This window comes from Eriocheir sinensis, chromosome 2 (assembly GCF_024679095.1).
Source record: "Eriocheir sinensis breed Jianghai 21 chromosome 2, ASM2467909v1, whole genome shotgun sequence".
Classification (NCBI taxonomy): Eukaryota; Metazoa; Arthropoda; class Malacostraca; order Decapoda; family Varunidae; genus Eriocheir; species Eriocheir sinensis.
The window spans coordinates 11,064,098-11,078,025 of NC_066510.1; the positions used below are offsets into that span (position 1 = coordinate 11,064,098).

The following is a 13,928-nucleotide window of genomic DNA, read 5'->3' on the forward strand; positions in this document are numbered from 1 at the left end:
GATCTCCACCGAGGAAGTAACAACAGCACGCCCCACAACACTTTCCGTCAGACGGTACATGGCAATGATCGCCGCCAACATAACCACTCCGCGCCCCAAGCGTTTGAGTGTCCTGAACAGTGTGTGCCTTGGCATTACGTCATATGCTTTAAAATAGTCGATAAACATGACAAATAATTTATTTTTTTCCTCCTTGCCGAGTCAGTAATGAGACGCAATGTGGCAATGTGCTCAAGACACCCCCGCTTCTGTTGCGCCCCAGCTTGCTCCCGGCACGGCCTAAACCACTGATACAGGCGTTCACAAATAACCATGTCGTACAGCTTTGCAATTGAGTTCGTGACACTAATACCCCGATAATTATCTGGATTGTTCCTGTCTCCCTTCTTGAAAATAGTGAACATTTTGGCCCTAGTCCAGGGTACGGGATACAGACCACTTAAAAACACTTTGTTAAAAAGAGCAACTACAGTTTGTATCAAATATGCAGGTAACTGTGAGAAGATACCTGGGAAAAGTCCATCCGGGCCGCTGGCCTTGTCTGGCCGCAGGCTCCTAATCTTATCACAAACCTCTGTTGGAGAAATGGGGTCATCCAAAATAGGAATGTTTACATCTGTTGTAATGTCATCATCGTGAGGGAGTTGTGGAGGGTTGAGTATTCTCTCAAAATGTACTTTAAAATCTTCATCACTAGGTCCTCTATCATTAGTGTGTGCTGACATATTAACATTGCCCCTCCAATCTACGGCTCGCCATACTCTAGTATCATTTTTGTCCTGCAAAATTCTCTCCCATTTACCAAGGCCTTCACACACACACACACACACACACATACACATACACACACACACACACACACACACACACACACACACACACACACACACACACACACACACACACACACACACACACACACACACACACACACACACACACACACACACACACACACACACACGTGAATTATAAGATTAACAAGATTTACAAAAAAAAAAAAAATAGTCGTCGCTAGAGAGAGAGAGAGAGAGAGAGAGAGAGAGAGAGAGAGAGACTTCCTACACAGCACAGCAGAGCACAGGAAACAACACAGTGAGCCTTGTGGGTTGCGTACACGACACAGCGTATCCAACACAGGAACGTCGTCTTGAACTCACACAGAACAGGAACCACGGAAACAACGGGAACAAGCAAACAGCGGGACGGTGCTGCAGGTTTTGCCCACAACAGGTGACCAGGTGTTGGCCGTGAGCTGCCCGAAACGACGTAGTCCGTGTTGTACTGGGCAAGGATAGGACTGACTTTTTCAACAAGTATATTTACGTAATGCACAAAACACCACACTGGCTGTTACAATGAAGCCCCAAGAAACTAACACATTACATCAAGTGTTTATGCGGTGCACGAAACATCAGTCAAAACATCACCGCGGATGTTACAAGAATTCAACGAAAAATTGCCCTCACAACACCACGCCACAGTCACCTCCATAACCTTGCTGTGGTGGTGTTGTTGGTGGTGGTGGTGGCCATTACCCTCACAACACCACGCCACAGTCCGCCACAGTAACCTCCATTACCTTGCTGTGGTGGTGGTGGCCATTACCCTCACAACACCACGCCACAGTCCGCCACAGTCACCTCCATAACCTTGCTGTGGTGGTGGTGGTGGCCATTACCCTCACAACACCACGCCACAGTCCGCCACAGTCACCTCCTTAATTTCCCTGTGTTGGGCTGCCTCGGCCACCACGTGCAGACCGTCCACCACCTCACCGAAGACAAGAGGCGCCCCAACACCATCCTGATCGTCTCTGGTGTTGATGCCAAAGTGACCACACTCATCCCGGGTAGGGTAAATCCACTCCTGCCCAAAAACATCCCCTGCCCGGCCTGACCACCGGTAGGTACCCTCATCAAGGCCAGGCAGCAGGACGGATGATCCCCTACCATTATTACTCTCGTAGTCCCCGCCCAGCACACACTCTCCCGCCTCCCCCTTCCCCACCACCCCGTGCAACCTGGTGTTAACGTAGGAGGGGCCGCGCTGCCCCGTGCACAACAATAAGAACTGTCTGCCCCGCGGGGTGTCGGGGCTCAGACGGATTTGGACCCGCCGCGGCGCGCTGCCCGGCCAGGACAGGTCCAGGAACACCGTGCAGGGGGGGTAGAGCGGCGCAACCTCGCTGACCTGCAGGGTTACCGCGCCCCGTGGCGGGGGATGGTCCTTCAGGGCGTGGAGGCACAGCTGGCCGGCTTCAAGGCTTATTCTTGCGTGTCGGCGCTGACCTTCCGCCTGGTGGACAGCAAACACCCGGCCAGCCTCCAGCAGGCGCCTGGCGGGCTGTGTCAGGCTGAGGAGGTCCTCGGCCGTCAAGCTCCCTGTCCAGATGAGGTGCAGTCTGTCCATGACGGTGGAGTCTGGGTCTGACTGGTTCCTGGGCTCCGCTGTAGTAAGTGTTTCCAGAGCTGCCTGGACAGCCTCCAGGGCTGCAGTAGATGCTACGTTCACCTTCCTGGCGGTAGTGACGGTGCTAGCATCAGGAAATCCTTCTCGGCACTCCTCCACCGCCTGCTCTGCCTCGCCAGTGCAACGAAACACTTCAGTCACCGCCGCGCCTGCTTCTTGCTCTGTTGTAAGGGTGCGCAACGTCTCCAGCAAAGCCTGCAGCCCCTGCTCCCCCTTCTTCAGCTCCTCCTCCTTGGCCGCCGCACGGGACTCTTCCTGCCGCAGGAGCTCCCTGGCACTCCTGCTCTGGTCCACCAGTCCCAGGAGCCTGTCCTCCAGCTGCTGCTGCCGCTTGCCCCAGCCTGCCAGGGTCGTCTGGTACTGGTCCAGGTGCGACTGAGCCTCCCGGCAGGCGGTGATTGCGGCCACAACTGTGGTCTCCTGTTCCTGCAGGAAGGAACGCATTTTCTTGGAGAGACCCGCCGCCTCCTTCTTGTCAGCTGCCGCTGCTGCTCCTTTCCTTTCCCCGGCACTGGGTGGCGGCGAGGCTGCTGCTGGTGCCACCTCAGCGTCTTTCATCATTCTCATAAAGGCCTCAAAAGCATAGCTGACAGGGAACTGCCCTCCCTTGGGCACGGCGTGGCTAACGCGGCACTCTGGGCAGGCAACACGGCCCTGCACCTTCAGCTGATCTATGCACAGCGTGCAGACAGTGTGGCCACAGGGCAGGGTGCGCGGCCGCTGCACTGTGCCATCATAGCCTGTCATGCACACAGGACACTCCGCAGGGCTGCCGCCAGTGTTCATGTTCTTCTTAGCCCGTCTCCGCCGTGCCTTCCTACCGCCCCTCCCTGCAGCCTCCATGACGCTGGTGGTGGTGGTGGTGGTGTTGAGGGGCTGTGATGGTCTGACACACTCTCCTCGCCGTGGCAGTGTTCCGTGAGGTGGCCACGGGCGTGGTGGGTGGACACTCTTCTTTAGGGCGGCAAGGCTCTGCCTGGGAGTGGCAGTCGCCGAGTGCTGCTCACGACTATCACTGTACTGATAGTCTCCAAGGAGATGATCGATACACTGATAGTCTTCATGGAGATAATCAAAACACTGATAGTCTCCATGGAGACATGCTATATGCTATATGCTGTTCTTTTAAAGTTCCATACAGTGAATGTAATATTATAAGATGCTAAAGATGTACGTATTATAATTTAAATTATAAATAAGAAATAAGTTTAACATTTGCTGCCGGCAGCGTGCGATATGTTTAGCAGCTGTGTGAACAACCTCCCGCGCTGTGACTGGAGAGACAGAGCAATGCATCGTGTGTGGGGCAGCGGCGTGCCAACCGTAGGAATGTTGAGCGGCAAAATTTCAACACCTTCAACCACTACTTGTAGGAGATTAAAAGCATGACACCATTCTTGGGCTTTTTTGACTTAAATGAAGGAAATATTTAGCCAGGAGCATACACTGATGCATTCCTATTAACCACGGGATGGAGTGGTGTAGGATATATCGATGAATGCTGTCATTTTGCCCACAGTGTTCATTATAACGACATGAATAATGTACAGCACTCAGATTTTTTGTGTAAACATGATAGTGACCATTACAGATGTTGCTAGTTTGGTACAGAAAAATGTCAATTATGAGAGAGAGAGAGAGAGAGAGAGAGAGAGAGAGAGAGAGAGAGAGAGAGAGAGAGAGAGAGAGAGAGAGAGAGAGAGAGGAAAATACAGAGGGAGAGAAAGGGAGGGAAAAAAAAGGAAGGAAAGTATGAAAGGAATCAAAGGAAAGAAAGACAGTTGAAAAGAAATAGAGAGAAAGAATAAGAAAGAAAGAAAGAAAGTACTGACGAAAAAAGAAGAAAGGAAGGAAGGAAGGAAGGAAAGACAGCAGAACAGAAAATAAAAAGGAAGAAAAGAGGAAAGAAGGAAGGAAGGGAGAATGAAATATACAATATAGTGAAAAAAAGAGACAGACAGACAAACCGAGACAGTCAGGCAGAGACGGAAACAATGACGACCCTTTTCCCCCCAAATAATAGCACCCACATTTTTTAAGCCTTTCCGCGTATCCTTTCTGTTCTGTAATTTGTTTTGAGAATGCAATATTAATCATTTACATAATTACGGAGCTCTCTCGGCCAGTTGTTTTCTCTGCTGCAATGTACGTTTAAAAGCCCTCCTGCCAGTAGTTTCAGTATAATTGCAACATGTTTCATACTTGTAATTTAATGTATGTATATATGCCAACACGCCTCCTGTGCTGTTTCAACTCCGTGTTATTCTCTTTCGAAACTTTCTTTACTCTTCTTCTGTATTTATTTTTCACTCATTATTAACTCACTTTTTTTAAAGTTTTCTAATCTTATTTTTCTCTTATTTTCCATCCACTTCCAACTTCCTTTTTCTTTCGTATTTTCTTTTCTCCGTTTCAACTTTATTTTTCTCTTCTCTTTCTTTTTCAGCCATGTCTAACTTGCCTATTCATTTTGCTTATTTTTCACCCATTATTAACTATATTTTTCTCTTTTTTATTTATTTTTTCAAGCATTTTAACTCACCTTTTCTTCTGTATTTTTTTTCTTTTTCCTTTTTAACTTTTTTTTTTTTCATTTATTTTGCATCCATTTTTAACTTTCCTATATTTTTCACCCGTTTCTAACTTTCTTTTTCTTTCGTATTTTTTTTCTTTTCCCCTTTTCAACTTTATTTTTCTCTTCTCTTTCTTTTTCAGCCATGTCTAACTTGCCTATTCATTTTGCTTATTTTTCACCCATTATTAACTTTATTTTTCTCTTTCTTATTTATTTTTCAAGCATTTTAACTCACCTTTTCTTCTGTATTTTTTTTCTTTTTCCTTTTAACTTTATTTTTCTTTATTTCTCTTTTATTTATTTTTCACTCATTTTTAACTCACTTTTATTTTTCTCTTTTATTTATTTTTCACTCATTTTTAACTCACTTTTATTTTTCTCTTTTATTTATTTTTCACTCATTTTCAACTCACTTTTTCTTTTGTATTTTTTTCTTTTTCCTTTTTTTTAATTTATTTTTCTTTTTTATTTATTCTGCAGCCATTTTAAACTTTCCTATTTTTTCACCCATTTCTAACTTTCTTTTTCTTTTGTATTTTTTTCTTTTCCCTTTTTTAACTTTATTTTTCTTTTTTGTTTATTTTTCAGCCATGTCTTACTTTCCTATTCTCTTTTATTTATTTTTCACCCATTTATAACTTTCTTTATTCTTCTGTATTTATTTTTCACTCATTTTTAACTTACTTTTTCCTTTGTATTTTTTTCTTTTTCCTTTTTTAACTTTCTTTTTTTTATTTTACACCATTTTTAATTTCCTATTTTTTCACCCGTTTCTAATTTTTTTTGTGTATTTTTTCTTATCCCGTTTTAACTTTATTTTTTTTGTGTTTTTCAGCCATGTCTAACTTTCCTATTCCCTTTTATATATTTTTCACTCATTTTTAACTTTCTTATTTTTTCGACCATTTCTAACTCACTTTTTCTTATGTATTTTTTCTTTTCACCTTTCTAATATTTCTTTTCTTTTCAGTCATGTCTAACTTTCCTATTCCCTTTTATTTATTTTTTCACCCATTTTTTACTTTCCAATTTTTTTCGCTCATTTTTAACTATTTTTCTCTTGTATTATTTTTTCACCCATTTCTAACTTTTCTGTATTTTTTTTCTTTTCCTGTTTCTACCTTATATCTTTTGCCGTCTTTATTCTTCTCTCTCGTTTTTGACTTATTTATTCTTTTTCATTGTTTTCTTCTTCCATTTCTAACTTATTCAATCGTCTGCATTTTTCCTTTTATATTTTTCTAACTTATTTCTTCATCTATATTTTTCTCTTCTTCCATTTCTAACTCATTTATTTTTTTTCTGCATTTTTCCTTTTCCATTTTTCTAACTTATTTCTTCATCTATATTTTTCTCTTCTTCCTTTTCTAACTCATTTATTTTTTTGCTGCATTTTTCCTTTTCCATTTTTCTAACTCATTTCTTCATCTATATTTTTCTCTTCTTCCTTTTCTAACTAATTTTTATCTGCATTTTTCCTTTTATATTTTTCTAACTCATTTCTTCATCTATATTTTTCTCTTCTTCCTTTTCTAACTAATTTTTTTCTGCATTTTTCCTTTTCCATTTTTCTAACTTATTTCTTCATCTATATTTTTCTCTTCTTCCATTTCTAACTCATTTATTTTTTTGCTGCATTTTTCCTTTTCCATTTTTCTAACTCATTTCTTCATCTATATTTTTCTCTTCTTCCTTTTCTATCTCATTTTTTTTCTGCATTTTTCCTTTTATATTTTTCTAACTCATTTCTTCATCTACATTTTTCTCTTCTTCCTTTTCTAACTATTTTTTTTCTGCATTTTTCCTTTTATATTTTTCTAACTCATTTCTTCATCTATATTTTTCTCTTCTTCCTTTTCTAACTCATTTTTTTCTGCATTTTTCCTTTTATATTTTTCTAACTCATTTCTTCATCTATATTTTTCTCTTCTTCCATTTCTAACTCATTTTTTTTGCTGCATTTTTCCTTTTATATTTTTCTAACTCATTTCTTCGTCTATATTTTTCTCTTCTTCCTTTTCTAACTCATTTTTTTTCTGCATTTTTCCTTTTATATTTTTCTAACTCATTTCTTCATCTATATTTTTCTCTTCTTCCATTTCTAACTCTTTTTTTCTGCATTTTTCCTTTACCATTTTTCTAACTCATTTCTTCATCTATATTTTTCTCTTCTTCCTTTTCTAACTCATTTTTTCTGCATTTTTCCTTTTGTATTTTTCTAATTCATTTCTTCATCTATATTTTTCTCTTCTGCCATTTCAAACTCATTTATTATTTTTTTTGCTGCATTTTTCCTTTTCCATTTTTCTAACTCATTTCTTCATCTATATTTTTCTCTTCTTCCTTTTCTAACTCATTTTTTTCTGCATTTTTCCTTTTATATTTTTCTAACTCATTTCTTCATCTATATTTTTCTCTTCTTCCATTTCTAACTCATTTATTTTTTCTGCATTTTTCTTCTTTCGTTTCTACCTCCTTTATTTTTCTGTTTGCAATTCTTCTCTCGCTTCTGATTTATTGTATTTATTCTTCTCGATTTACTCTTCATATTATCTCTCAGTGTTTTCGTTTAATGTATCAAAGACTTCTTGCACAATTTATCTTATTTACTTTTGTTCTTGTTAGGTTCTTTTTTTATTATTATTATACTTTACTCTCTGTTACTTTACTGTTTGTTGTTTGTTTGTTTTTCATTACTCTATTTTTCTTTACTTTTCATTGTTGTTATTTGCAGTTTTTATTATCAAACTTTATTATTTATGTTTGTTTATTATTATTGTTGTTATTTGTTTTTTATCAGCTTTACTCTTTCTGTTACTTTATTTCTTATTGTTGTAGTTATTTGCTCTTTTTTATCAGCCTTACTCTTTTTCTATTACTTTATTTCTCATTGTTGTTATTTGCTCTTTTTTATCATGCTCTGCTCGTTATCTGTTTATTTATTGTTACTCTCGTTACTTGCGACTATTCACTATCATATTTTTCTCTCTTTCCCGTAAGCTATTTCCATATCTGTGTCATTATATCTTTCAACGATATGGTCAAATTTATTCATGCTATACTCTTCATGCTGCATAACTTTCCACGTTCTCTATTCTAGTTTGAAGTTTTTATTTAAACATTATCATACTTAACACTATTTTCCGTAAGATATTCCCGTTTCTTTGTAATCTTAATACCTTTCAACGTTGTCATTTATAGATTATTCATACTGTTTTTTTTATACTACGGACATTTTTCACCTTCTCTGTTCCGTGTTTCAACTCTTTATCTCATATTCTACATTTCTTTTACAGCAAAGGAAACAGGCCAAGGGCAAACGAAAAATTATGACATCCTTTACGGGCATTTTCCACAAGCCTTATTCCATGTTTTAACCTTATTTTATTTCCTACTGTACTCTTTTTTCCTCTGTAAGCTATTTCCGTTTCTGTGTAATCGTAACATCTTTCAACGTTATCATCAAGTTTACTGCTGACTTTTTTTTTCACATTCTCTATTGCATGTTTGAACTTTAATTATTTTCTGTTTTATTTTATTCATTTTTATGCAGGTTACTTCTATTTCATTTTCATGTTCACATCTTTCAGCTTTGTCATTAGATGTGTCACTCTTAGTTTCCTTCAACAGACACTTTGCACAATCTATTTTCCATGTTTTTATTATATTTTTTCTTACTCCTTATTCTTCTCCTGTAAGCTGTTCCTTTCTCAGTTAAAGTGTCACATATTTCTAGGGTACAATGCATCCGATCTCGTTTAATATTTTGCACGATCCATTTTCCATGTTTTATTTTATTTTCTCACACTTTACTCTTCTCCTGTAAGCTCTTCCATTCTCAGTAAGAGTGTCGCATCTTTCATGAGTACAATGCAACGTGTCACTTTTAATATTTTGCACCATCCATTTTTATACTTTGGTTTCATTACTATCTCCCCATTAACCTCTCCCCTTCTTCTGTTCCCTTATTCTTTTCATTTTTTCCCTTCCATTCACAGTTCCTTTCTCTCCTTCCTTTTTTTCCATTCTCCTTCTTTTTCCTTCCCTTTTTATCTTTTGCAGTTTCTTCCTCTTTCCCTTTCTCTTCCTTCTCCATCTACTTAACCGTTTTTTCTTTCGCTTTACCCTTCTTCTTCCATCCACCTTCCTTTCCCTTCTTCTTAACCCTTCCCTTGTTTTCTTTCACTGTTGTTTCCTCTTCCCCTTTTCTTTTCCCTTCCTTTCCCTTCTTATTTTACTACATGTTTCAACAATGAATTCCTTCCCATAGTTTACTCCTCTTTCATTCCTGTATTTCTTCATCTATTTTTCTACCCAGTGTTTCCTGTAATCAAGTAATGTTTTTCGTCCCTGTATTCTTTCCTACCATTGTTGTCATATAGTTCACCTGAGTCATTGTTTTCTTCACTGTTATACATGTTTTAATACTGCTGTGATCTTAATTATTGCCTTTTTCACTGCTCTTTGTCAATTAGTGTTATTCTTTTCATATACCTTTCCTACCATTGTTTTCATAAGTTCACCTGAGTCATTCTTTTCTTCACTGTTATACATGTTCTTCTATACTCCCGTGATCTTAATTATTGCCTTTTTCACTGCTCTTTGTCAATTAGTGTTATTCTTTTCATATACCTTTCCTACCATTGTTTTGATAAGTTCACCTCAGTCATTCTTTTCTTCACTGTTATATATGTTCTACTACTCCTATGATCTGAATTATAGTCTTTTTCACTCCTCTATGTCAATTAGTGTTATTCTTTTCATATACCTTTCCTACCATTGTTTTCATAAGTTCACCTGAGTCATTCTTTTTCTTCACATTTATACATGTTCTTCTATACTCCCGTGATCTTAATTATAGTCTTTTACACTCCTCTGTGTCTATTAGTGTCATTCTATCCATATACCTTTCCTACCATTTTTTTTCATATAGATCACCTGAGTTGCTCTTTTTCTTTAGTGTTATACATGTTCTTCTACTCCCGTGATTGCTGTAGTATTTTTTTTCACTCCCCTATGTCCATTAGTGTCATTCTTTTCATGTACCTAAAACATATACACCCTCTACAGATATTGTTCACATGTGTAATCTATACAACAAAGTGAGTCCTGTGATTTAGTGATGCGTCTCTCTTCTGTATCCTTTTCTACGTCTGTTTTCCTATATCTTATGACATTGATACATTTTGCAGCTTTTGTGTAGCGTTCTCTACCTCTTACGTTTATATATTTACAGCATTATACACATTTCACCTTTTGTATATAATTTTTGATGATGTGAGTCCCTTTAACCTGTCCGCTGCGATTGTCAAGGATTTGGCTTTCATTGGTAGCCTGGTAACATATAGTCCCAGGTCTTTCTTTGCCTCTGTGGTGGATCTGTGTAGTGTTTCCCATGTGGTATTGGTATGCTGGATATCCTCTCCCAAAGTGCAGGACTTTACATTTTTCTTCATTGAATTGTAGCAGCCACTTTTTGTTCCATTCCTGTAGTTTGGTGATGTCTTCTGGTAGGAAATCTGCAGTCAAGGGGTTAAGGTAGTCCCGTTCACAGCTGTTTCTCTATTTTTCAACATTATTTTCATACACCTGCAAGATATATACATTGTCATTTTCACAACTATTCACCATTTTCATCAATTTTCATATACCGACAAAATTCATAGTTTGTCATCTTCACAACTCTTCATTTAAACATAATTTTCGTATAACTACAAGAAGTATTCGTTGTCATTCGCACAACTATGTATCTATATTTTTAACAATTTTCATATACCTACAAAATTCATCATAGTTTGTCATCTTCACAACTCTTCATTAAAACATAATATTCGTATGACTACAAGAGGTATACATCGTCACTCACACAACTATTTATCCATTTTTTTTAACAGTTTTCATGTACCTACACCATTTCCACAGGCCTTTATCGATTTCAACATCATTTTTAGGGACGAGGAAGATTCATACGCGTAGTTCTTATCTAACCTCGTATCCATTTTTGCAGTAATTATTTTCATACCCCTAAAACTATCGATACAGTTAAGTTTTTCACAGCTCTTTATTCCCAACACCATTCTCATTCAGCTACAAGATTTATACACTTAGCCTTTTTCACAGCTGTTGATATACTTTGACATTATTTGCATACACCTGAAAGACCTCTGCAATCACTCTTTCACAGCTCTTCATAACTAACACTATTTTCCTATGCCAACATTTAGTCCTTTTCACAGCTGCTTATCTTTTCTTAAGAATTTTCATACTTACACGATTCACTCATTTAGATTCTTACAGCTCTTTCTCCTTTTTCAACAGCATTCTCTCACACTTCAGAGGTTTATTTATGCACAGTCTCTCACTATCTTTCACTTTCTTCCCTCCCTTCCTTCGTGCCTTTTTCGTTTCCCTTGTTTTTCTTTTTCTCTTTCTTTTTTGTCTTTCTCCTTTTCGTAGCTTTCCTTAACTTTTCTCTCTTTCTTTCTCTCTGATCCTTTCTGTTTTCTTTCATTACCCTGTTTAACTCTTCCCTTTCTTTCCTTCTTCCTTTTTCTATTTTTTTTCTTTCTTTTTTATCTTTCTTCTTTTCGTAACTTTCCTGAAGGGGGTAGTAGGGGGGATTCTGGGTCAAAATATCGAAAATGCGAAAATGCAGAGAATTAGTCATACTATCGTAAATGAATATGGAAAGTATATATAAAATATTTTTTTTAAATGATTTTTTTTTTTGGTGCGGGGTCCTTTTTTCAATTGAATAGATCTCGGACACTGGTGCTTTAAATATAATCAAATTTTGTGTGCTTACTCCTTACTATAAAACAACAACAACAACAAAAAAATAGTTGAAAACATTTTTGAAAAATGTCTTTAAAAAATGGACTCCAGAAATTTTTCGGCTTCGGAAAAAAATTCTGTTGAAGTAGAATTTTAGATAATTGTTTTCTCATGAAAATGCCTTTTACATAATGAAAATCCCTTGAAAACTGAGAGAGTTCTATTCATTTGAAGTTAATAAAAGTAGTTTTAACAGGAATGCAGTTTATAAGGTTTGGGTGTAAATTAAACAACTGGGTCAGGTGACTGAGCGTTTGACAGCTGAGTATTTAACTGCGTAAGACCGCCATTTAAATGCGCCACATGTCTGGCAGGACGCAAGTCCTTGGGGCTCTACGCAGCGATGTCTGAACTTACGGAAAATGCATTTTCGCATTTTTCGAAATTTTAACCCCCCTTACTACCCCCTTAACTTTTCTCTCTTTCTTTCCCTCTTTCTGTTGCTTTCTGTTTCCTTTCATTACCCTTTTTCAACCCTTCCCTTCCTTCCTTCCTTTCGTAATTCCTTCCTCTCTCCGCCATTCCTTTTCGTCTCCATCGTCTTTATCTCTGCTGAGTCTGCTCCTTTCCTTTCCTTCTCCATTTCCATTTTTTCAACCTCGTCACAGTGAAGGAAAAGAGGTCGGAAAGCTGATTGGTTGATGTTTGATATTATATTCCTACTCCTCCGAGGTTTACACAGTCTACACTTTCCTTCCTACACTGTACTTACACCCGTGATTTATTTTCCGTCATATTTCCCGCCCTGTTTTTGCCCTTTTGACAGAGTCCTTTGCACCCGCCTCTCGTATTCCCTCGCAGCTCCAGCCAGAAGGTCAGACATGCTTAGGCTTTCCCGAAGAGGAGGAGGAGGAGGAAGAGGAGGAAAAGGAGGAGGAGGAAGGAGGAGGAAGGTTTGAGGGTTGTGAAAGGCAAGGAAGAGGAGGAAAAGGAGATGGAGAAAGCAAGAGCGGTACATTAAGAGGAAGAGAAGGAGGAGGAGGAGGCGGAGGAGGAAGAAGAGAGGAGGAGGAAGAGGTGAAGGAAGTGGCAAAATAGATACATTATTAGAGGGAGTAGAACGTGGAAGAGGAGGAGGACGTGGAAGAGGAGGAGGAGGACGAGGACGAGGACGAGCACGAGTAGGAGGAGGAGGAGGAGTAGGAGTAGGAGTAGGGGGAGGAGGAGGAGGAGGAGGAGGAGATTCTAGCCTCGTTAAAGTAAATGATATTGACGTATTGGCTTGTACCTGAGAGAGAGAGAGAGAGAGAGAGAGAGAGAGAGAGAGAGAGAGAGAGAGAGAGAGAGAGAGAGAGAGAGAGAGAGAGAGAGAGAGAGAGAGAGAGAGAGAGAGAGAGAGAGAATGTATATTACTATGAATTTTGAATAAGTGTGTTCAAACTACGATTACTGCTTCTTTCCTCCTCCTCCTCCTCCTCCTCCTCCTCGCCATTTAATATGCTGGTGCAACTGGAATTAATTTTCTCTACCTCATACGAACTAGAGAAAGGGAGGAGGAGCAGGAGGAGGAGGAGGAGGAGGAGGAGGAGGAGGAGGAGGAAAAGCAAAAGCAGGAGAAAAGATTGAGAGAGTGATGACGTGAATGTGTGGAATGAGAGAGAGAGAGAGAGAGAGAGAGAGAGAGAGAGAGAGAGAGAGAGAGAGAGAGAGAGAGATGGTGTTGATGTAGGTTGAGTAATGGTGTTGGCATGGTGTTGTGGTCATGGGTGGTGGTGGTGGTGGTGGTGGTGGTGTTAGTGGTGGTGATGGTGGTGGTAGTTATGATAATGGTGGTGGTTATGATAATGGTGGTGGTGGTGTTGGTGTTGAGGGCGTAATATGAACACAAACGAAAGAAAGAAAGGTAAGAAAAATATATCTCCATTATCTTCGCTCCGAGAGAAAGGAAAACAACAAGGAAATGAAAAAAATGGCCCGGAAGGAAAGGAAAAGAAAGGAGAGGAAGGAGGAGGAGGAGGAGGAGGAGGAAGAGGAAGAGGAGGTTGAGGAAATAATACTTCTGAATAGTAATAATAATAATAATAATAATGATAATAATAATAATAAT

At 39.0% G+C, this 13,928-nt stretch overlaps 1 protein-coding gene across 1 annotated transcript; it reads right to left on the reverse strand.

Moving 5' to 3' along the window:
• Positions 1-1,304: 1,304 nt before the first annotated feature.
• Positions 1,305-3,771, reverse strand: LOC126999340 (uncharacterized). Its single transcript, XM_050861865.1, has one exon. It carries the CDS (start codon positions 3,313-3,315, stop codon positions 1,684-1,686), a length of 1,632 nt encoding a protein of 543 aa, XP_050717822.1. The 5' UTR covers positions 3,316-3,771; the 3' UTR covers positions 1,305-1,683.
• Positions 3,772-13,928: the final 10,157 nt, after the last annotated feature.

Excerpts from the sequence above, each read along its gene's own strand:
- LOC126999340 (XM_050861865.1), bottom strand. The coding sequence starts at position 3,315 with ATGGAGGCTGCAGGGAGGGGCGGTAGGAAGGCACGGCGGAGACGGGCT.